Source organism: Lytechinus pictus, chromosome 16, assembly GCF_037042905.1.
Source record: "Lytechinus pictus isolate F3 Inbred chromosome 16, Lp3.0, whole genome shotgun sequence".
In the NCBI taxonomy this organism is placed as follows: domain Eukaryota; kingdom Metazoa; phylum Echinodermata; class Echinoidea; order Temnopleuroida; family Toxopneustidae; genus Lytechinus; species Lytechinus pictus.
Window position 1 is genome coordinate 29,041,921 of NC_087260.1, and position 25,249 is coordinate 29,067,169.

Here is a 25,249-nt window from a genome sequence, read left to right on the forward strand (position 1 = left end):
ATAAAGATCAATTTGGTCAATTTTCAAGACATAAAAAGGTGATTTCGATTAGCGGCGAATGTATTACCAGACCAAAGTGGATGTTGGAATACACGTATATAATACATAATTATATAACACGCGCTATATTTTCGTCCATGCACCCCCTACCTTTCGGGGCATCGTAGACCCCGTCCCCCTTTTCTGTGCACCAATGTTCACCCCTAGATCGATGAAGTGATTTATAAAGATCAATTTGGTCGATTTTCAAGACATAAAAAGGTGATTTCGATTAGCGGCGAATGTATTACCAGACCAAAGTGGAATTGTTGGAATACACGTATATAATACATAATTATATAACACGCGCTATATTTTCGTCCATGCACCCCCTACCTTTCGGGGCATCGTAGACGCCGTCCCCCTTTTCTGTGCACCAATGTTCACCCCTAGATCGATGTAGTGATTTATAAAGATCAATTTGGTCGATTTTCAAGACATAAAAAGGTGATTTCGATTAGCGGCGAATGTATTACCAGACCAAAGTGGAATTGTTGGAATACACGTATATAATACATAATTATATAACACGCGCTATATTTTCGTCCATGCACCCCCTACCTTTCGGGGCATCGTAGACCCCGTCCCCCTTTTCTGTGTACCAATGTTCACCCCTAGATCGATGAAGTGATTTATTAAGATCAATTTGGTCGATTTTCAAGACATAAAATGGTGATTTCGATTAGCGGCGAATGTATTACCAGACCAAAGTGGAATTGTTGGAATACACGTATATAATACATAATTATATAACACGCGCTATATTTTCGTCCATGCACCCCCTACCTTTCGGGGCATCGTAGACCCCGTCCCCCTTTTCTGTGCACCAATGTTCACCCCTAGATCGATGAAGTGATTTATAAAGATCAATTTGGTTGATTTTCAAGACATAAAATGGTGATTTCGATTAGCGGCGAATGTATTACCAGACCAAAGTGGAATTGTTGAAATACACGTATATAATACATAATTATATAACACGCGCTATATTTTCGTCCATGCACCCCCTACCTTTCGGGGCATCGTAGACCCCGTCCCCCTTTTCTGTGCACCAATGTTCACCCCTAGATCGATGAAGTGATTTATAAAGATCAATTTGGTCGATTTTCAAGACATAAAATGGTGATTTCGATTAGCGGCGAATGTATTACCAGACCAAAGTGGAATTGTTGGAATACACGTATATAATACATAATTATATAACACGCGCTATATTTTCGTCCATGCACCCCCTACCTTTCGGGGCATCGTAGACCCCGTCCCCCTTTTCTGTGCACCAATGTTCACCCCTAGATCGATGTAGTGATTTATAAAGATCAATTTGGTTGATTTTCAAGACATAAAATGGTGATTTCGATTAGCGGCGAATGTATTACCAGACCAAAGTGGAATTGTTGAAATACACGTATATAATACATAATTATATAACACGCGCTATATTTTCGTCCATGCACCCCCTACCTTTCGGGGCATCGTAGACCCCGTCCCCCTTTTCTGTGCACCAATGTTCACCCCTAAATCGATGAAGTGATTAATAAAGATCAATTTGGTTGATTTTCAAGACATAAAAAGGTGATTTCGATTAGCGGCGAATGTATTACCAGACCAAAGTTGAATTGTTGGAATACACGTATATAATACATAATTATATAACACGCGCTATATTTTCGTCCATGCACCCCCTACCTTTCGGGGCATCGTAGACCCCGTCCCCCTTTTCTCAGCACCAATGTTCACCCTTAGATCGATGAAGTGATTTATAAAGATCAATTTGGTCAATTTTCAAGACATAAAAAGGTGATTTCGATTAGCGGCGAATGTATTACCAGACCAAAGTGGATGTTGGAATACACGTATATAATACATAATTATATGACACGCGCTATATTTTCGTCCATGCACCCCCTACCTTTCGGGGCATCGTAGACCCCGTCCCCCTTTTCTGTGCACCAATGTTCACCCCTAGATCGATGAAGTGATTTATAAAGATCAATTTGGTTGATTTTCAAGACATAAAATGGTGATTTCGATTAGCGGCGAATGTATTACCAGACCAAAGTGGAATTGTTGAAATACACGTATATAATACATAATTATATAACACGCGCTATATTTTCGTCCATGCACCCCCTACCTTTCGGGGCATCGTAGACCCCGTCCCCCTTTTCTGTGCACTAATGTTCACCCCTAAATCGATGAAGTGATTAATAAAGATCAATTTGGTTGATTTTCAAGACATAAAAAGGTGATTTCGATTAGCGGCGAATGTATTACCAGACCAAAGTTGAATTGTTGGAATACACGTATATAATACATAATTATATAACACGCGCTATATTTTCGTCCATGCACCCCCTACCTTTCGGGGCATCGTAGACCCCGTCCCCCTTTTCTGTGCACCAATGTTCACCCTTAGATCGATGAAGTGATTTATAAAGATCAATTTGGTCAATTTTCAAGACATAAAAAGGTGATTTCGATTAGCGGCGAATGTATTACCAGACCAAAGTGGATGTTGGAATACACGTATATAATACATAATTATATGACACGCGCTATATTTTCGTCCATGCACCCCCTACCTTTCGGGGCATCGTAGACCCCGTCCCCCTTTTCTGTGCACCAATGTTCACCCCTAGATCGATGAAGTGATTTATAAAGATCAATTTGGTCGATTTTCAAGGCATAAAAAGGTGCTTTCGATTAGCGGTGAATGTATTACCAGACCAAAGTGGAATTGTTGGAATACACGTATATAATACATAATTATATACACTGTAAAACGTAGTGTTTAGCTTTTGAACACTTTCTTAAACACTTATCTGTAATACTTTATAAACACATAAACACGTTTATTCATTATTGATAAACACTATGATGAACACTTTCATAAACACTTAAACACGTTCATAAACACACCACCAGAACACGTTCATAAACACTTAAACACGTTTATTAACACTTCACCAGAACACTTTCATAAACACTTAAACACGTTCATAAACACTTCACCAGAACACTTTAATGAACACCACATCTAAACACATGTTTAGATTATAAACATCATGTTTAATCTTTAAACACGTCAGTGTATTTATTTTATAAATGGTTTGACACATTTACTGTTAAACACTTTTTTGTAACAGTTTGTAAACGTTTAAACATGTTTATGACTTTTAAAATAAACACTTCTGGTATAAAGCGTTTACAATACAAGAAATGTAAATCTGAAACAGAACATTCCAAAATTGTGAAATCCTTGCAAGCTTTATAAACAGATTATATATACATGGTGTGCCAAAACAAAAACTACTTGATCAAAACTAATTGGCTAATTTTCTTTATGAGTTGATATAATTCTTCACACTTGAATCATGAAAGAAAAAAAAAAAACAGATATAAATGGAATATTGAGAAACATTAAGGGCACTGCAGGGATGTGAGGTCCACTGTAGGGAAATTTACTATTCAAAATTTTCCTGAGTCGTAAAGTAAAATTTTCTTGAATCTCAGAATTGCTATTGATAGCTCACTGTCGAGATGAATTATAAGTCAACCAACAGAGTTCAAGGCCCATATACTTGTCAATATCTTTTGCTTTAGCAACAGTCAGAAGGTGCCGTGTCATAAACTTTTCCAACTGTTGTAATTCTCCATGTACTGTAAATATCATGGCAATAGCTGTAATGCTGTATGCTGATTGGTTGCCTCCATGGAAGTTACAATAATCGGGAATGTTACAACAATGTCTGGTAAATGTTTATGAAGTTCTCATATTGTGTAACATATAAAATAATTGTAGAGCGCTTAGATCAATTTGTTTGCTTAAGCCCTATATGAATATTCCATATTGTATTGTACCGTATTGAAATAAATCATTTAAAGCAAAATGATTCCAATCATGCATCACACAAGTTATATTACCTTGTTCTTGAATACATGCAAATAAAATTTCATTTGATAATATTAATGAAATGGGGGAAAAAATTCTATATACAAGGGTATTGCAAGGATTTGCATAGTGAGAACATGTGAAAGTCAAAATATGGAAAATCACAATTCAAAATCATTCTAGTCACCGACGTGCATCACACAGTATATATTACCTTGTTCTTGAAAACATGAAACTTAAATTTCATTTGATAATATTAATGAAATGGGGAAAAACATTTCAATGTACAAGGGCATTGCAAGGATTAGCATAATGAAAACATTTGAAAGCCAAAATATGGAAAATCACAATTCAAAATTTTCCTTAATGTCTCTGAGCAACACAGTAACTGATCAAAAAACTAGTGCTTTTTTCATTAAATTTGAATTTTGCCAATGGAAGCATCATTTGCTCCATTTAATTTATTCAGAACAACACTGATCTCTCCATGGCTTTTCTTGCATGTGACTTGAAAACATTATACTGGGAATTATCAAAATTTACTCTTGGTACCCTCCAATGAGATGTGTACAAGAGTTTAAAGTTTGCACTTGATTACACTTAGTGCTTGCCCCTTCTAAATTTTACACTATAGTTTGGACCAAGCATTTTGCATACTGGAGAGAACAATGTAGAAAGAACAACTTCAATACTCCTAGAAATTAAATGAGACTTTTGATTATGTGCACATAATACTTTCACTTGCTAATAATGAACATGGGCTTAAATCTTAGTAAGGTTTTGACTTGACCAATTGATTAATCACACTATAAAATACATGTACATTCAATACTGACAATGTAAATCTTTAAAATGCAATATGAATTAGGCATGAAATGTAAAATGCACACAAGGATTTTTACAAAGGGACCATGAAGTGTCAACGGATTATAAGCGCTTGTCACACTACAGCGGTTCATTCGTTCCATTTCCACCCCCCCCCAAACCCATTCCTTTACTGCCGATGTTCGGTGGTTTTCGTCAACAGATGGACATGTGCATGCAAAAAACTGTAACTTTCTGTAAAACAGAAACCACCGAACGTTGCTGGAAAAGGAAAAACAAAAACACTGCCATCATCTGTGATATAATTCTTTTCATCTGATGAAAAAAATTCTAACAGATTTACGTCTGTGGAAAAAAAAAACACGAAAAGGGAACAAATGACGAACAAATGCACACAGAATGAAGCTGGGTGACTGTAAAGTGTACATGTGTTTTTAAAAAAGCGATCAAATGAGAAGAATGTGGGGGGGGGGGGGCGTGACTAGTATCTTTTTATTTACAAGGTTGTGCCTCAGCTACCCTCCAAATTGCAGTCTGAAGAACTGCCTGCAAGGGCAAAATATAGGGTCTTGAAATGATTGCATAAATGATTGTCTTTCAGATTGTGTGTGTGTGTGCATATGTGTGGTAGGTGTGTGTTTTGGGTGTTTTTCGGAGGTTGACCGAGGCACAACCTTGTCAGTCACAAAAGATCCGAGTGCCCCCCCCCCCCCCCACATGACTTGGGACCATTTCCTACCAATTCCTTATTTTCAGGAAGATTCCACACAAATCCTTTATACTGATTAGATGGTAAAATATAGGAATAATTTTCTTTCACTAGCTGCGAATACATCTTCAGATATTCGAGGTTGAAGACATATTATGCAGCGCTAAGCTGCATGAATGCCTTGGTGAGATTTGTAACTTTGCAATCAATTGTGACCTCATCAGATACGATGAAACATCCAGTCACATCTTCCTCTCAGGTATTACAAAGATGACAAGTTAGTGTGTGATAAACATGTACATTATGCCCACATATGTAGTAACACCCTCCCACAAATGTAGCAATCTTAATTCTCCCACCAATGTAGTAAACTGACAAAAAAAATTGCTTCCAACAAATGTAGCAGTTCTTTAATAGTCAAATTTCTCTCACAAATGTAGTAATATTGCATGTGTGGGAGAAATTTGACTAAGAATCACATCATTTGTGGGATGCACTTATACTATGTTTATGAGCACTACAGGGCCTAGCCTAGCTGGTTTGGTTACTGTTTGACAGGTATCTGGCCAGAATCCTTATTTGCCCCAATATTAGAAAACCATCGTCTGGCAGATTCTATGTGGTGAACTAGGAGTGAGAGCAAATAATTGAAGGGATTTTCCCATAGGGTAATGTATTATGGGGGGGGGGGGGGTAAGCGGCACTTAGAAATGAAAGTCTATGGAGGGTTTTCTTGTTTTTTTCCATAGCATATATTTGAATATGCTCATTTCGCAATAAAAAGCATGATTTTTTTTGGCCTTTGAACATCGAGAATCACCTGCGGTCAAAGATGTATATCTAAGGAAATAAAGCTGTCCGATATAGCGGCGAACTTTCGAAATAGCAATTCTTTCCCGTTTATCAGTGGCTGAGGGCACTTGCCAGATACCATTTCAGAATCATTATGACCGAAAACCAAAAATCATAAAATCAGTGTATTCAAATGTAAGCTATGGAAAAATAGATGCAAGGATCCGGCAAAGACTGATGTGTTATACAGTGCCACTTCAAAATACCCAAGGCTGTCTAAATCTACTGCATCCCCAACTGCTGTCGGAGGAGAACCTCAAAGTTTCTATACTTGGAACTCTTTTGGCCGTTGTATGGTTCCTTGAGCACATAGCTCTGCACTAGACCCAGCAGCTGCGAATACATCTTCGGATATTCGAGGTTGAAAACGTAGTATGCAGCGATAAGCTGCATGAATGCCTTGGTGAGATTTGTAACTTTGCAATCAATTGTGACCTCATCAGATACGATGAAACATCCAGTCACATCTTCCTCTCCGGTAACAAAGATGACCAGTCGAGGCGGCTCTTTCTTGCCACTTGTCAAATGGGCTTCTACGTCCTCATCCGGAACTTCCTGTAATTATGGATAGAGAGATTAAAAAACAAACAAAAAGTCTCAAATTCTTAACAAACTGACTTGAAGAATGTTTGATAGCCAAGAATGAAATCTGAATATATCAGTGAACTGTCTATTATCCAATGAATAATCGATCATACATTTTAGGTTTGTTCCATTTACCTTAACCTAATTTTGATACCAACTGAGACGATGGGGAAAATGGGGGGTATAGATATCATCAAAAGTGTGCAACATATGCTTGTCAAAACTACCCAGTAAGTCCACCAAGTTTGCGTTTATGTACTCAAATCCAGTTCAAGTTCAAGATGCTTTGTCATTTGGACCTGAATGGAAAAAAATACATGCATACTTTGAGATTTCGATACTTCTGAATAATAATTAATGGACCTGTTTGAGATAGTCAAACTATTAACTTGGCTTTCACCTCGTGTCACTCATTTGATCCCACCTTGTTCATAGATTATACCAAGAAACCCAATAATCAGTTGTTTATCACATAGAAAATAGAAAACTACTGATGTTGTAAGAATATTAAGATAAGAAATCTGCTACATCATCTTAAAAGATAAAAGTAATTATTTTTGTGATATTCCACATGAGTGTATAGCCTTTGATCTTGTGACCTAAAAATTTAATGAGGTCATTACCTCTCCAGTAAACGTGCATATTCAGTGTTGTTTAACCCTAACAAAGGTGATCAGTAAATTCACATCCACAAAAATGAGAATAAACAGAATGATACACGAACCAACACCAATGGCCAGCTGGCTACAGGGTGCAGGAGCATGTTTAATTTCTGTAATGGGGAAAAATATGGGGAAAGAAATCCACACGTACCTTTTTGATTGAGATGACAGCTTCAGTTTTACTCCCTTTTCCCCTGTCAAATGCCGTCTTTTTTTCGATGTACTGGATAAGGGGAAGCAATTCCAGTGGTCCCTGCAGTAGATTGAAACAATAATAGAATTATAATGCTTATGACATATAGAATATGATTCTAAACAATAACACTACCTGCATGCAGGAGACACTACAACACCACTAGACAATGGTAAAGATGGGTTGACTGCATGTGTTGTGAGTCAAACGTGTTTGGTGTATATATATATATATATATATATATATAAGAGAAAACATCATGTTCTTGTGCCATTTCCCATTTTTAAACACAATTTGTTCAAAGTTGGGTTCTATTTTTTTTTTTATATCGTTATAGTTTGCAGCCCAATTTCTTTCTGATTCCATGGATCCCCCTCCCCCCCAAAAAAAAAGAAGAGAGAGAGAGGAGAAAGAAATAACACTGAGTACAATTTTTAACTCTTTGAACTGGACTCCAACAAGATTCGAACTCACAACTCACAATCTTCAACTTGTTTGGCAGACATTCTACATAACAACTAGTTGGGGGAAAAAGACATAAAAACGAGCTCCATGTGGCATCACCTGAGGAAGGCAATCAATGCATTTGACACAATTTTCCTAAAGTCATTTATTTACATCATTACAGTGAAGTCCCCCCCCCCATTTTCTTTTTAACCCCAAAGATGGCTTCCACCAAGTCTGGTTGAGATCTACCCACATGTTCTGGAGAAGATGAAAATATAAAATGGTTTTTGGACAATGCACTACGGATGATAAATGGGATGTGATAGCAATACCTCACATGAATCTTTGACTCAGGTGAGGTTTATAAAACAAATCTACAAGGTATTCCATTCCAACTGAAACCTCAACATTAATGCCATACCAAAATATACCTGGAGTCTGTTGCATACAAATTAAATTTGAAAACAAACGATTTATGCAGTGACTTTTGACATAAATTATACATAAGGTTTTATGCAACAGGCCTCATCATACACAAAATAAATGGGCTTACCTCTTTGCTGCCAGTACTCTTGAGTTCTTCAATGGCTCTCATGAACTTTTGAAGACAAGATTCCAGTTCATCTAATGAGTCACGTCCTCTTAAGAGCTGAAAGTCATGGAGGATCTAAAATAAAAAAGAAAGAAAACAACAAAATTTATGTTATGTGAACATCTACACAACCTAATTGCTACCTTTGATTAGAGAATTGATTCACTTCCACATGGTATGGAGATTAATGCCATGACAAAATAATGTTAGGTTGGCCAAATTACAAAAAAATAACAAGTTCTGAAATGGAAAAAAGTGCCCCTAGCCAGTCAGGCCAGGTATCTGTAGATAATTGCTATTAATTAATGATAAACAATTATTCACATCTTTGAAACTACAGGGTTCTCACAAAAAAGAAACGTAGGCATGACTGAAATAAACCATAAGTAAAACGAAAATACCCATATTTGCACAAAATTATTAATTTTAAAGATGCATTATGAACAGCAAGTGTGGCTTGCATGTACTATATATTACCTTTTTATTTTGTTTCCATTACTTTTTAATGTGAATAACGTTTTGTGTGGAAAATTACAAAGAATTCACATCGAGTATCCCCCCCCAAAAAAAAATGCTCACTTAGCCATCAAAGGATGACTTTTATTTTCAGCAATGCAAATGACGTCGAAACTTGCAAGAGTACTGAAGGCCAGCTGCAGCTAATTACCTTTGTCATAATGCATAAATACATGTAATCCTCAAGAACAAACTTAAGGCCATTTCCCATGATTACTTTCTTCAGGTATACTAGTCTTACCATTCTTCCATCACTGTAGCATGGGATTCGCTTCAATATGGGCTCTACTTGGGCATCAGGAAGAGACATTATCCATTTTTGATTCGTTGCAAATGTCTTTTCCAGCAGAAGACGGATATGTCCCAAGCACCTTTTTTCTGCAGGCTTGGTCCACTCTTTTGACAGTTCCTTGAGACACTGATCTGCACTGTCATCTGTCACAGTGTTTTCTGAAAGAGAGATAGAGTAGGCTAATAATACAGTAATATCATTATTTTTTATTATGTAGTCCTTTTCATGAATGATACTCAGATCAAAGTACTTTAATACTGGGGGGATGAAAAGGAAAAAGAAAAAAAATGCCGAACATTTCTCTGTAACACTAAAAAAGCCGGGTCTTTTGGACCCATCTCACAGCCGAGGGGAGGCAGAATCCCCCCCCCCCACCAAGATCTCTTGAACAGGGCAAGCAGTCTTAACATAATTTCCTATTTTAGACCCTTAACAGGGATTTTAATATCTTGCATGGTAATGTACACCATATATGAGGATTGCCAATGCTATCCTGTTTTTTGATACCCTAAACACGGTATGTGCATTACATGTATGCGCCAGTGATGAAAAAGATATCATTTTCACACAGTTTTGTGTTTGCTGATGATGTACACTGCTCAATGTGGAGGGGAGAGGGATTGAGAGGAATAAAACCTACCTTGAGCCATTTGAGCACATCGCGCTCGTTTTGCCATTCCCGCCTGATCATTCACATTGGTTCTCTTTACCTTTCCTTGATCTGGTTCTGTTTTTGGATTCGTCTTCTTTTTCTGTTGCCATCTGATGTGCCGAATTTTCTGACTGAGACATTTTGTGAAGAAGGACTATATCATAAGAGAAATTGAAGAAAAACAAGTGGGTAAAGATATCTTATTGGGTATTATTTACAGGTCATGAAAGGGGGCCTACACCAATTTCAGTCAAATTTATGACTTGAAGGTTATTGTAGTAATTGAAATGACGACCATGGTCGTTGTTCCTCGGTCTAAAAATCCTGAGAATTCAATTATCTGATATGTGAACGCTGATTTAGGCTAACAATAATTTTTAATAATTGAGTAACCCAATTATTGCCCCAAAATGGAAGCTTTGGGGAAAGGTGTTGTAAAAATGCCTTGAACGCCATATACAATTTTGTTTTAGGTCACAAAATAAAGTTTATATCATTTTCTTTGAATTATGGAATTGTCATTTTTCATTTTCTTGTGTATATGGGAAAAATTCTTACAGATGTTTAAAAAAAAATCAGTATCTTTGAAGATAAAATTTCTACCCCGTGACCACAACTCATCATTACCTTCAAGTTCTGTGTTAAATTTCATTGTTCGTGTTACCTCTCTAAACTGTACTCTAACTTCAGCACTCACACTGAAAATATCTGAATGTGATAGTGCAGACATTGTTGGCAAGTTTAGACAGCTAATATCGACACCAAAGGGTAGGATCTCGATACCAGCCCAGCTCCAAATTTGGCTTCATTAGCCATAACCCATAAGTAGGTTGGAGCTGTAACCTTGGAAAATGGAGCTGAGCTGGTATCGAGATCATACATACAAATAGCCTCAAATCGCCCAATGCAGGCATGGATACATACCCACTGGTGTTCCCCTTCACGTCGTATTGTAGGGTACTGCGAGTATATTTTCTGGCCAATCTTGGCATACTCGGTGGAGGAGTTGATGGTTGGAAATTCTGTAAGATAGTAATTGGCAGCTTCTGAGATCAGTTCTTTCCAGATCACATACTCCTTGCCAATCTCTAGGTGTCGTAGTACTCTTTGGCTGAAAGGTGGTAGTGGCGTTCCTGCAGTAATCCGCCGTTCAGTGTCATTAGCATTTTGTGGACTTTGTTCAGTTTCTTGGAGTCTGAAGTTATCGCCATCTCCTCCAGCTGCTGCACCTGTCAAATGTCGATTTTCCACTTTTTGCTCTGCTTCACCCCTCAATTCCCAGTGCTCTCCCTCCTCTAAAACCATCAAGGTAGAATTGCTACATTCCAGCAGAACCTCGTCGTCGTCGATTTCAGTACCATCCTCCTCCAGCACGATTCCCTCAATTCTTGCCATCCCAAGCTTCACTTTAGCTATGGACACAAATTAGAGAAAATTCACTTGAAATATTAACTATCGTAAATTGCTTTTGCCATGTTTAAATGCTCTCATTATCATACCATTAATGTCCATAATATTGATCACATAACTTGTGTGTTTCATAAAAACTGAGGTAAAACATCATTTCAAATGGAACTAGAAATATAGCCGAAGGTGATTAATACCACCATCAAACAATCTAGTATCACCTTACCTCACTTTTTTGGCCATAATATGCTGTTACTATGGCAATGCACCTTTCACCGCTGTTGATATGTGTTTTGCACATCTACACCTTAAGACCTATATTTGTGCTATAAAAGTTATCACACAAAAAAAATGAAACCGTAACATGGAACATAAAACATATGCACATGACATAATTCATGCATGGAACTGAACCATCACTGGTGGACTGGTGGTTATCAACAAGAAAAAATACCTTTTTCGCAGAGTTCTTCATATGTGTTCGCCACAGCCATCTTTTTTTCAAGGCGGTTGGCCCTCCACAGCTTGAATACTGGCATGCTGCAGTTATACAGTGTAATGTTCTAAATCTGCTTGATTAGCCTCTAATGGCAGACAGTAGTTCTGTGCAGAATACAAAAGAAATCCTGTATTTACATATGTTTACAAACAGACTGATTTTCAATCCAAATTTCATTAATCATACATAGACTCATAGTGTAAATCCAAATGTGCATAAGAATTTGAGCAGCGATATTATATCAATTTCATCAGTTTTCCTTCCACATGATACTAATAAATTACTATCATAATATTCTACAAGATTATTTTTTTTCCTGTTGAATTTGATTTTGTTGATCTATTATGATTCTAATTATAGAGAGGGTGTTCAAAGTCACCCCAAGGTGGGATGAGTGGTGACCTTGAACAACCTGCAAAAATGGACCCATGCTTTAATACTTCACACTTGAGTGTATCTATCAAACTGTACACGTGAAAGAGTGTACCATAGACCGTATTTTAGAAACAAAATAACTGAGCTTCTAGCGGATTATAAAACTTTATTTTCACAAATCCAGTGTTCAAAGTCACCCCGTCATGGTGACTTTAACACAAAAATATTATACTGATTGAATGAAATTATGCCTTTGTAGTTATTTGATCTCGACCTACATTGTATTAATAAACATTTACCCCTAATTTGTACATATCGGCCTTACTGTCTTACACTGTATGTTTATAAATGAAATGAAATTTAATAATAAAGCTAAGCAAAACAAAATGCTGCTCATTTTGTCAGCAACTTCTCAAAGGCTTTCACAAGTGTAAGTATACTTGTTCATGACACATATGTCACCATGATGTTTATGCACGCTCAGAGGCCATTTGGAAAATAGCTTTGCATATGGTACAATCCGGTACTCACGAGTTGGTTCAAGGATATATGCCAAGACATGGGTGTCAAAGCATTGAATATGCATGCACTTCACTATAAACATTGTATTTCCTTCAAAGAGGAAAATGCCCTCAACAAGTCCGAACTGTGGCATGTCATCTTGGTAAGCCAAAACCAGACAGCAACCACATCTGTATAGTCACGACCCAAAATCACAACATCGTTTGTCCCGTACACACGGAAGTTCTCGTCCATTTCATGACCAAGGATATCAGTCATGGACGCAACAAGGTGAGGAAATGCTTCTTGGAAGACAACAGTATCTCCTTCCTTGACGATGTCACCTGCATATAGGAAGGACTCTGATCTTTTACCATTTGTGGCACCATGTTGTTTGTAACACATGTACTTTTGGTGTTTAGTGCTTATGCTCAAAGGCAAATTTTTGAAGCATCTCCATTTCTTTGTCTTGAAAAAGCCATGTTTGGCTTCAAAGCGCATACACCAGTGGTTCCTCAAGGGACCATACTGCACAAGCTGTTCCGGCAAATGCAAGCAATAGTGCATTTTTGGAATGACCCGTGCCCTTGGATAGAGAGACACAAATTTTGTGTGATGTTCATACGTAAATTGTCTTAGAAGTGCTGCAGTAGTCAACATACAAGTTGGGGATGTGGCAAGAAGGGTCATTTGAACAAGCCTGAGAAAATTGAGCCATTTTTCATTCATCTTTGGTACTTTATCAGCAACAACCAGAGGAAGGATAGTAATAAGGGTCATCATTGCTGCAGATGTCTGTTTGATTCTGCCCTTATCCTTGAGGGAATTAGCATCAATTATTTCTGGACGGGCTGCACACTCCAAATAGGTGTATGGGAAAGAAAGAATTTTGAAATTGAGCCACTTCAAGGTGAAATACTTGGACTCTTTAACAAAATCTGTAAGCAAAAGCTTGAGCTCATATGGGACTAAGCCTTCAAGCAAAATGTGCATGGGGTCTTGTACAAAACCTGAGCAAAGTTTGAAATCAGGAATTTCAGACAGACAGCTTCTGGTGTTCACACCCCATTCCTTGCTCCAGTATGTTTTTGCTTCTTTAGATAGGGGTGATTCTAGGGCATCACATCTCCTTTTATGTTCTTCCTCATCCCTCTTCCTAAAGTTGCTATCGACAAACTCTCTTTGCATTTCAACTTGTGTAGCCTCACATTCTCTGCATGCCTTGTGGGCAAATCCAACACCTTCTTTGAAGCCAGCAAGCCATTGTGCTGCAAGGGTGTCACATGGCACAATGACAAGATTTCCTTCAATGAGCACTTGCTCACCATTTATTTCAACATTGATTCCTCCACTTGACAATGACCTCACTGTTGTGATGAATTCATCCAACAAAGATTGAGGCCCATACTTCCTAATATCCTTTGCTTTAGCAACACCCAAAAGTTGTATGGCATGTAGTCCTGATCTCAATTCTGGGGGAATGTTTGCAAGAGTGAAGTAAAACATACTCAGTTTGTGTTTCTTTGTGTGAGAGCCAATTGGGTTGACAATTTCAATGTCATCTGTGTTGAGGATTATTTGAAGGGCTTTTGGGTTTCTGCTGAATAAGTCATTAGACTTGACGTAATTTCCATCTCCAATGTCACACATGAAACCAGAAGAACTTGCATGCCCATTGTTTACATACTTCCATATTTCTGGCACATGAAGCAAATTAACAATGCTCTCCAAAAAAGGAATCTTATACGCTGTGACATCTTTCTTCACAAGTCTGCCCTTAACAGTAACATATCGTTCACCAAGTTTAACTGCAGCTGGTGGGATGTACGACAATTCTTTCTTGTAAAATGAGTCTCTGGACCTCTTTGTTGTTAAATCATGCAAAGGTGTTGACGAGTTGGGTCTCTTGATGGAGTTTACCACTTCTGCAGAAACATTTGCATTTAATAACATGTTGCAAATTTGTGCATTATTTTTGGATAACTGTTCATAAACCACATTAACAACAGACTCAATAATCTTATTCACTGATTTTTTAGATAGATTATGTTCACATTCCAGAGCTAGTGTAAATGAAGCAGCATTCAATTTCTCAACACTAGTCTGTGACATTCTCACATCTTGATTTTCTGCAGCATGCACATCAACACCATCATTCTCCCCATCACCAGGAACGTCCTCATCTCTCTCGATACCACCATTATCAATTACATCCTTGTGCTTTCGACAAACATGAGCTTTGAATGCTCCCCATGATTTGCTTGAATACAAACAATCAGGGACACTGCAACAAACTAAAAAATTTGGATCATGCTGATGTAAACGAACCACATGAGAAACGAATTTATCATATGAATTGCAGGCAAAGCAGCACATATAACATTTGAAATTCTGCTCATCACCTGGACCAACTATTTCAGCCATTTTGCATGATGTAGAAAATGGAGCAGTCAATTTAAATTGTGACAGTGTGAGTGCAACAAGCAACATTAATCATTAATATTTTATCAGCCATGAACGTACCTGAGCTAAGAATAAATATTGCCACTTCAGCAACAAAACTTAGACCTAGACCTAGGCTAGGCCTATGTCCACACTCTTCCTAATTCAAACAATATTCCAAGAAAGTCAGACTCAAAGTCAACTCAAACCCATTTTCAGTGGCAGTGATTCAATAAATTAAGAGTCTTTAACTAAGACTTTAAAGTTTTAATAGACCCATTAGACTTAATTGCTACATGATGTATGTACTTTAGTTCAGATAGACGTGTGCTTAATGAGACTAAGCTAAGTTAATTCCAATTCCTGAGAAGTTTCAGAAGCACCCCAGCGGGGCCCAGGCTATAGACTAGTCTATAGACTGCGAAGACTATCTAACGTTAGAGACTAGAGTAAGACCAAGCAAAAGACCGAGTCCGAGACCCGAATACGGAATAGGCCTAGACCAAGTTACTGATTAGAGTCATAGAGATCGATCTAACTTGCATGTACTGAGGCCGAGATCTGTAAAGACTAATTAGCCTACTAAGGCTAAGCCACTAACAGTTAGAACATCTCTAAGCTAGCGTTAGCTCTACTGATCGAAATAACTACTCTCACTGGCCCGCGGCGCGGCTGACACGTAGACCTATAATGATGTAGATCTACTGTACACTGACAGCTCTTTACGGTTTAACATTTGAAGAATATTCGTAAAAATTATGAGTCCATGTACTATTGGTAATATTTTTGACTTGTTGATCAAATTCATAAACTTACATTAAAAGATTGACAGGATTTCCCGCAGATTACACCAGAACTCCAGCGCAGCCAGCACATTTAGACAGTCGATGTGGCGTTAAGGAATTGCACCAACGCGCATGCGTTGTGCGCCCCCAAAAACGATCACGCGATCGATCATAACCAAGTGTTTATGCTAGAAGTGTTTATTTGACTGATGTAATAAACATTATCGCGTTAAACGTAAAATTTCACAAAATTAATTGTTATAAATAAAACACGTTATAGATTAAAAGCATCATAGTCATATAATAACCTGTATATGTGTATAACATAAAAGCTTTCAATGAATTTTGGAATTTGGAAACATGCTTATTTATCAATGATCACGCCGCCGATAAATAAACACCTAAACGGCACCTAAACCCCTAAACGTATGAGAAAACTATACCCGCATTCCGTAAACACATAACGTGTAATTATAAACGCAAGCCTAAACACACCAGTGACATAATAAACACGTCATGTGTTCTGTCTTTTTACAGTGTAACACGCGCTATATTTTCGTCCATGCACCCCCTACCTTTCGGGGCATCGTAGACCCCGTCCCCCTTTTCTGTGCACCAATGTTCACCCCTAAATCGATGAAGTGATTAATAAAGATCACTTTGGTTGATTTTCAAGACATAAAATGGTGATTTCGATTAGCGGCGAATGTATTACCAGACCAAAGTGGAATTGTTGGAATACACGTATATAATACATAATTATATAACACGCGCTATATTTTCGTCCATGCACCCCCTACCTTTCGGGGCATCGTAGACCCCGTCCCCCTTTTCTGTGCACCAATGTTCACCCCTAGATCGATGAAGTGATTTATAAAGATCAATTTGGTCGATTTTCAAGACATAAAAAGGTGCTTTCGATTAGCGGTGAATGTATTACCAGACCAAAGTGGAATTGTTGGAATACACGTATATAATACCTCTTAACGCGCGAAGCGAGTTAATGAGAGGTTATCTCAGGTCAGACTAGCTGGACAACAACATAGCCCGCCAGCGGTACTAACAGGTGTTTTACAAGAAAGGGGCCTGGTCAGGCGAATTCCTTTGCCCTGGCGGAGATATGTTGCGATGCCAAATATGGTATTTTGTCGGACTTCACGAGGAGGCGTGGCCAAAAAATGTTGCGTTGCGAATTTTGGTATTTTTCGGACATTACAAGGAGGCGTGGCTAAAAATGCTACGTCGCGTTAGCTGACGTGGTAATTTCGGGAGGGGGCAAAAGCCAATTTCTAACAAGTTAGCATTCTTCTTCGTGGAGTCGATTTGAAAGCATCTTCCATCTCAATTCACCTGTCTTGTGCAACATACTTCCTGTATTTTTGTTATTCGTTCGTGGAACTCTTTACTTTAGTTGTGATCCTTCTAATTGTCTTTCTTACCCATTCATATATCTTAGAGAACGCTTTGCAGTTGAGAATTTATTCTTTTATCTTGGAACATACCTGTATATTTGTGTTATATCCGTTTGTTGGACTTTTGAGCTGTTAGCAGTCACAGTTTGCTCTAAGGACTTTTCAATTTCGCCACCCCTGCATTATTCAATCATGCCCAAGGTTAAGCCAGGCAAAAAGTTAAGTCAGAGGAAGTCTACTCGTCGTTCGGTCCGAGATGCCGCCAGCCAGCCTTCTCCTGTCGACCTCGAGACAGACGTCGGCCAAGTTTTTACTTCTACGCAGAGCCCAGCTGCTGGAAGTTCGGCGTCGACAACCAACGGTGAGTTCGGGACAATGGGGGGCTCCTGGCCTCTTGTGACTTCTCCACAAGATCCGGTCATTCCCCAAATTCAATCCCAAGCTCCCCCTTCTATCCCTCCTGCCCCTGTAGTTGAGGGGCTTAATAGTCATGATAATTTTACACCAGCCCCCAACCCTCCTTTTCCTACGCTGTCTGCGCAGCCAGATATGCTTAGCTGTGTGTGTGATGATTTGGGCGGGGAGGTGCCTTCCAGTGTTAAGGAGAAGATTTGGAAAGGTGAATTTGTAGAGTTAGGTGGATTACTAAAAAGGGAAAGCTTAAGTGAGGAAAGTTCCCAGTTGCAGGCCTTCAGCCTTTGTGCCACCGGGTCCGCTTTAATGCTTCGCCCCCAAAGCAAGGCTCCGGTGATCGCCAGCATAGAACAATGGACATCTGCGTTCATTATTTACGCATCTATATACTTGGAGCGACACTGTATGCGTGCGCGCGAGCTCCTCAAGTATATGGATATCGTTCGCTCTATTGTGCGTTTTGGGGGTTTCAATTGGCGGGCCTATGACATTCAATTTCGGTTACGTCAGGCCCGTCATCCATATCGTTCCTGGGCTGTCATAGACACCGAGCTATGGCTGACAGTAGCTTCGACGCCCGGTCGAGCAGCGTTTTCGTCTTTTGGGGGTAACCAGCCCTTTCGGCCATACAACCGGTCGTTTCGGCGGGGTAGTTTTCCATCCTCAGGATATGCCAACAGACAAGGGGCAATTCGGGCCCCTGGCGCCGCGCCTGCCCCCTTCCGCTCCTCACCAGTCTGTTTCGCCTTTAACGCTGGGTCATGCCAACGCACCGCCTGTCGTTATGCTCACCGGTGCGGAAAATGCTCCTCAGCAGCGCATGGCTCACACGCCTGCAACTCTGCCGCTGCAATCGCCAAACAGAAGCCTAGCTCCAACTCCAATTAAACTTGGCAGCATGCTCCCATTTCTTAGACGGCACCATAATCAACATAATGCAGCTTTTCTGATTTCTGGTTTTAGGTTTGGTTTTTCATTGGGTTTCACAGGCGAGCGTCGCTCTGTGTTCTCGCGTAATTTGAAATCTGCTAGGGAGCATAGGGACATGCTGTTGGAGAAAGTTGGTAAGGAAATTAGTTTAGGGAGAATGTCAGGTCCTTTCCAAGACCCGCCTTTCGATAACTTTCGCTGCTCCCCGGTAGGGCTCGTACCCAAGCGAAATCCGGGAGAATTCCGTCTAATTCAGCATCTATCTTCTCCTCGGGGGGCTTCGGTTAATGACCACATTGATTCCGATTTATGTTCCGTGAATTACACTTCATTTGACAAGGCGGTTGATCTCGTTGCTCGCTTGGGAGCTAGTGCTCTCATGGGAAAAACGGATATAAAATCCGCTTTTCGCTTACTACCAGTGAATCCCTCCGATTTTGACCTTCTGGGGTTTTGCATTGATGGCGCGTATTACTTTGATAAATGCTTGCCAATGGGCTGCTCAATTTCATGTGCCCATTTTGAGCGTTTTAGCACTTTTCTTGAGTCATGTTGCCGTGAAATTGCGAATTCAGAGCAAATTTTGCATTATTTGGATGATTTCTTTTTCGTTGGCGCAACACGGCAGGAATGTCGTTCCTTGATGTATCATTTTAAGGCGATGTGCGAGGTTTTTGGCGTCCCGATAGCGGAGGAGAAGACTGAGGGGCCCGTTCCCACTATCATATTTTTAGGGCTTGAAATCGACGCGGCTGAGCAGAGAGTTCGGGTACCCAAGGAGAAAGTAAACGTGTTACAGGCAATGCTCATTGATTTTGTTAAGAAAGATAAGCTCTCGTTGCGGCAGTTGCAGTCGCTAATTGGCAGCCTTAATTTCGTGTGTAAAGCCGTGGCTCCCGGAAGAGCCTTCCTAAGGAGACTTATCGATCTTACTAAAGGGGTCCGCACCCCAAACCACCGGATAAAGCTTTCACGCGGCGCAAAAGAGGACATGCAGGCCTGGCTTACGTTTCTGTCCGATTTCAATGGCACAGTTATGTTTTCACACTCAACATGGGTAACTAATGCTCATTTTCAGTTCTTTACTGACGCTGCGGGTAGCATTGGCTTTGGTATATCCTTCCAGGATAAGTGGGCTCAAGGGAAATGGCCAGCTGAAATACTGGAGAAGAATTATTCCATCGCTTTTCTAGAGCTTTTCCCAATAGTAGTCGGTATACGTATGTGGGGGCCTCTTCTAGCTAATTCTAAGGTCTTATTTTGGTCAGATAATCAAACAGTTGTTCATGTTGTTAATTCCTTAACTTCGAAATGTCCTAGTGTAATGAAACTGGTTCGTTTGCTTGTAGTTCTTTGTTTGGAACATAATATTATGTTCAAAGCACGTTACGTGCCAGGCTCTCGCAATGAAAAGGCTGATGCCCTCTCTCGTTTTCAGATGGACAGGTTTCGCAGGTTAGCACCAGGCGCAGATCTGGCTGGCAGCAAGCTTCCCGCCCATCTTTGGAGCAGCTTCATATAGAGAGAGAGCATCTGTTGTTTTCTTCGCGGGCGCCCGGCACTCATCATACTTATAGGAACGCTTGGTCTGTGTTTAAGCAGTTTCGGCTGCAATATCATTATGATCTAAGTATACGTCCTGACGTTGAGCAGGTCGCTCAATTTATTGCTTATCTCTCCTGGAATGGGTATGCGGGGGCAACAATAAGTACATATATATCAGGCCTGGCTTTTACGATGCAAACATTGGGTTGGCCTGATGTGACTGACGCGTTTGTAATCCGGCGGCTGGTAGACGGGTGCAGGCGGAAAAATGCTCGCCGTGATACCAGGTGTCCCATAACCCTGCCTATTCTCAAATCCATCCTAAATTCATTGACTCACGTATGCGTTAATACGTATGATCTGGCATTGTTTCGGGCTGCCTTTCTAATCGCTTTCTTTGGTTTTCTTCGAGTAGGGGAGTTCACGTCTCGATCTAGACATGAACCCGTTCCTTTATCAGAAAAAGATGTTATTATTCAAGGGATGGGTAATCAAGCAAAATTGCGCATTGTGATTGCGAGGTCTAAAACAGATCAAACTGGACGTGGATGCTCGATTTTAATTCCACAGAATGTTGTTTCGTATTTATGCCCACTTCGCGCTGTAAATGATTACCTCGCTCTGCGGAGCTCGGTCGGCTCTGCCTTTTTCCGTCACTTTGACTCGTCACCCCTAACGAGGCACCAATTTGGCCAAGTTTTAAAGCGTGCCATTAGTTTTTGCGGGCTACCCGTTGCCCATTTCTCTTCCCATTCTTTCCGTATTGGGGCGGCAACTTCTGCAGCCATGGCAGGTGTTCCCGATGTTTGCATTCAAAATATGGGGCGCTGGGCTTCCAACACACACAGATTGTATATTCGACAACCTCTCCCCCCTTAATTTAAGCAATTTTGCCAGTATGTTTATCACCCTTCTATGTTTAATACCAGTTTGTGCACAATTTAATATCGACCTAATGTTTATTGGTTTTGTTTTTTGACAACCCCTAACGAGCAGTAAATATTAACCTTACTCTCTCTCTCTCTCTCTCGCTTGTTGCCATGGTGACGGCGATGGTTATCTTACCCGTTAATAGTTCCATGGGCGCAGGCAGAATTGCTCGCCCACTGTTAGTAGATTGTGGTCTTTGCTACACTTATCGTGTTTATGGTAACTATGTACCCCCCCCCTTTTAAAATGTACAATTGGTGCCGCTGTTTCTTTCCTTTTCTCTCTTCCATGTGCAGTTATTTTGAGTCTCAACGTGGGTTGTGTCAGCATTCCACGGAATCGTAAGAGAGGAAGGGGACAATTCACGTTTCGCTGACGCGGGCAGTCCCGCTCTAGTTGGGGGCGGGCCCTCACTACTCGGCACGTGGCCGGGTCCTAAAAACTCAATGCATCCGCGAACAGGAGAACACTTGATTTCTTTGTCGCGGAGCGAAATCACTAGAGTAACAGCTGTTTTACCTCCGTCGAGGACTCGCTGGCTCGGACGTCGCGAACGGTTGGAACTTTTTTATGAGCAGATGTTATGACCTGAATACCTTATCCAGAACTCACACGTGGTATCATCAGATCTCAAGTCCTTACTACAAACTTCACTATTTAGTTACAAATCCCCGCCCCCCCCGCCTCTCCTTTATTTTAGGGCACTAGACTCTTCGCAAGTGGACTGAGTGAGCATGAATCCTCCTAGATGGTTTAATTGTGCGTCCCTGTTCGTTTAATGCACCCCCCCCTTTTCCCAGCTTCTTAGCGTGGACCTTGTAAATACAGTATGGTTTGAACTATTGGCATCATATTGTGTTGTGGCGGCGGGCTGACGATGAGTCATCCCGTTTGGCGGCATTCCATTTTTGCCACAACACATTATGATTCTTCACTTATTTTGGGCTTCCTGAGATAATATTTTTCATTTATTTAGACCAATTTCGTATATTCCACTCCTCATGTTATAATGTGAACGGGGCTTGGTTCGTCACCCGATTTGGATGAGGCCACCAGCGAATTCCATTTCGGACCGAACATTAACGTTGCCTCGTTCACATTCTAGTTCAGGGCCGTTGGTGGGGCTTCTGAGCACTAGTTTCTGTTTTAAAAGTTTTCCTGCATAAGCTCGTGTTGCAAACGGGAATCTTTGCTTCGTAGCTTTGCAGATGGAATTTTACGTTGCCCACATTTGGCCAACATGACAAACTGGTGTCTTTGTCATGAATGTGGATGGACTGTTTTAATTGTCAATTGAGGAGATTGGTTTAATAACTTTAATTTTTCGCATATGACACATCTCAGGAGGCTTTACGTTTATATTATTATGTTTTGATTGTTGCATTATATTATGTTGACAACACATCATTTTACATTTTGGTATACATCATTTGGAAGATGCTTTTCAGAAACAATTGTTATTAAACTCCACGGAAAATGCATTTACTCGCCTCTCGTGTATTTTGTCTGGGTTGAGATAATACCTCTTAACGCGCGAAGCGAGTTAATGAGAGGTTATCTCAGGTCAGACTAGCTGGACAACAACATAGCCCGCCAGCGGTACTAACAGGTGTTTTACAAGAAAGGGGCCTGGTCAGGCGAATTCCTTTGCCCTGGCGGAGATATGTTGCGATGCCAAATATGGTATTTTGTCGGACTTCACGAGGAGGCGTGGCCAAAAAATGTTGCGTTGCGAATTTTGGTATTTTTCGGACATTACAAGGAGGCGTGGCTAAAAATGCTACGTCGCGTTAGCTGACGTGGTAATTTCGGGAGGGGGCAAAAGCCAATTTCTAACAAGTTAGCATTCTTCTTCGTGGAGTCGATTTGAAAGCATCTTCCATCTCAATTCACCTGTCTTGTGCAACATACTTCCTGTATTTTTCCCTCCTCCATCCCCTTGTCACCCCCACTAATTTTCAACGTCAAGATGTTTTGTTTCATGTTATTCATTCTAACCTGAATGTGAGCTTCGGGCTTTAAGCCTGGTCGCACACCCAAAGTGGGCCGCAAGGTAATTCCATCCAACCTGTTCACCTAATTTTGGATACCTTTTTGTATTTTACTTTGGTTTACCAGTTTAGTTAATTTATCATCAGGTGTTCAGGGGGGTGTTTTCGCCCTTGCTGGAGCTCGGCCTTTTCCTATCACATTATGATTCTTCACTTATTTTGGGCTTCCTGAGATAATATTTTTCATTTATTTAGACCAATTTCGTATATTCCACTCCTCATGTTATAATGTGAACGGGGCTTGGTTCGTCACCCGATTTGGATGAGGCCACCAGCGAATTCCATTTCGGACCGAACATTAACGTTGCCTCGTTCACATTCTAGTTCAGGGCCGTTGGTGGGGCTTCTGAGCACTAGTTTCTGTTTTAAAAGTTTTCCTGCATAAGCTCGTGTTGCAAACGGGAATCTTTGCTTCGTAGCTTTGCAGATGGAATTTTACGTTGCCCACATTTGGCCAACATGACAAACTGGTGTCTTTGTCATGAATGTGGATGGACTGTTTTAATTGTCAATTGAGGAGATTGGTTTAATAACTTTAATTTTTCGCATATGACACATCTCAGGAGGCTTTACGTTTATATTATTATGTTTTGATTGTTGCATTATATTATGTTGACAACACATCATTTTACATTTTGGTATACATCATTTGGAAGATGCTTTTCAGAAACAATTGTTATTAAACTCCACGGAAAATGCATTTACTCGCCTCTCGTGTATTTTGTCTGGGTTGAGATAATACATAATTATATAACACGCGCTATATTTTCGTCCATGCACCCCCTACCTTTCGGGGCATCGTAGACCCCGTCCCCCTTTTCTGTGCACCAATGTTCACCCCTAGATCGATGAAGTGATTTATAAAGATCAATTTGGTCGATTTTCAAGACATAAAAAGGTGATTTCGATTAGCGGCGAATGTATTACCAGACCAAAGTGGAATTAATGGAATACACGTATATAATACATAATTATATAACACGCGCTATATTTTCGTCCATGCACCCCCTACCTTTCGGGGCATCGTAGACCCCGTCCCCCTTTTCTGTGCACCAATGTTCACCCCTAGATCGATGTAGTGATTTATAAAGATCAATTTGGTCGATTTTCAAGACATAAAAAGGTGATTTCGATTAGCGGCGAATGTATTACCAGACCAAAGTGGAATTGTTGGAATACACGTATATAATACATAATTATATAACACGCGCTATATTTTCGTCCATGCACCCCCTACCTTTCGGGGCATCGTAGACCCCGTCCCCCTTTTCTGTGGACCAATGTTCACCCCTAAATCGATGAAGTGATTAATAAAGATCAATTTGGTCGATTTTCAAGACATAAAAAGGTGCTTTCGATTAGCGGTGAATGTATTACCAGACCAAAGTGGAATTGTTGGAATACACGTATATAATACATAATTATATAACACGCGCTATATTTTCGTCCATGCACCCCCTACCTTTCGGGGCATCGTAGACCCCGTCCCCCTTTTCTGTGCACCAATGTTCACCCCTAGATCGATGAAGTGATTTATAAAGATCAATTTGATCGATTTTCAAGACATAAAAAGGTGATTTCGATTAGCGGCGAATGTATTACCAGACCAAAGTGGAATTGTTGGAATAAACGTATATAATACATAATTATATAACACGCGCTATATTTTCGTCCATGCACCCCCTACCTTTCGGGGCATCGT

The 25,249-nt window shown here is 40.0% G+C and overlaps 3 protein-coding genes across 3 annotated transcripts; 1 reads left to right on the plus strand and 2 right to left on the minus strand.

Moving 5' to 3' along the window:
* Window positions 1–3,264: 3,264 nt before the first annotated feature.
* LOC129267906 (uncharacterized) lies at window positions 3,265–16,342 on the minus strand. Its single transcript, XM_064111660.1, has 8 exons — window positions 16,297–16,342; window positions 12,118–12,266; window positions 11,181–11,668; window positions 10,245–10,410; window positions 9,554–9,762; window positions 8,758–8,871; window positions 7,716–7,817; window positions 3,265–6,872 (listed from the first exon to the last, which is right to left on the minus strand). Exons 2-8 carry the CDS (start codon window positions 12,200–12,202, stop codon window positions 6,540–6,542), a joined length of 1,497 nt encoding a protein of 498 aa, XP_063967730.1. The 5' UTR covers window positions 12,203–12,266; window positions 16,297–16,342; the 3' UTR covers window positions 3,265–6,539.
* LOC135156960 (uncharacterized) lies at window positions 13,132–14,991 on the minus strand. Its single transcript, XM_064110994.1, has one exon. It carries the CDS (start codon window positions 14,989–14,991, stop codon window positions 13,132–13,134), a length of 1,860 nt encoding a protein of 619 aa, XP_063967064.1.
* A 908-nt stretch (window positions 16,343–17,250) lies between the features above and the next one.
* On the plus strand, window positions 17,251–24,234 carry LOC135157047 (uncharacterized). The gene is made up of 2 exons (XM_064111493.1): window positions 17,251–18,038; window positions 20,460–24,234. The coding sequence occupies exons 1-2, from the start codon at window positions 17,870–17,872 to the stop codon at window positions 21,443–21,445; spliced, it is 1,155 nt and encodes a 384-aa protein (XP_063967563.1). The 5' UTR covers window positions 17,251–17,869; the 3' UTR covers window positions 21,446–24,234.
* Window positions 24,235–25,249: the final 1,015 nt, after the last annotated feature.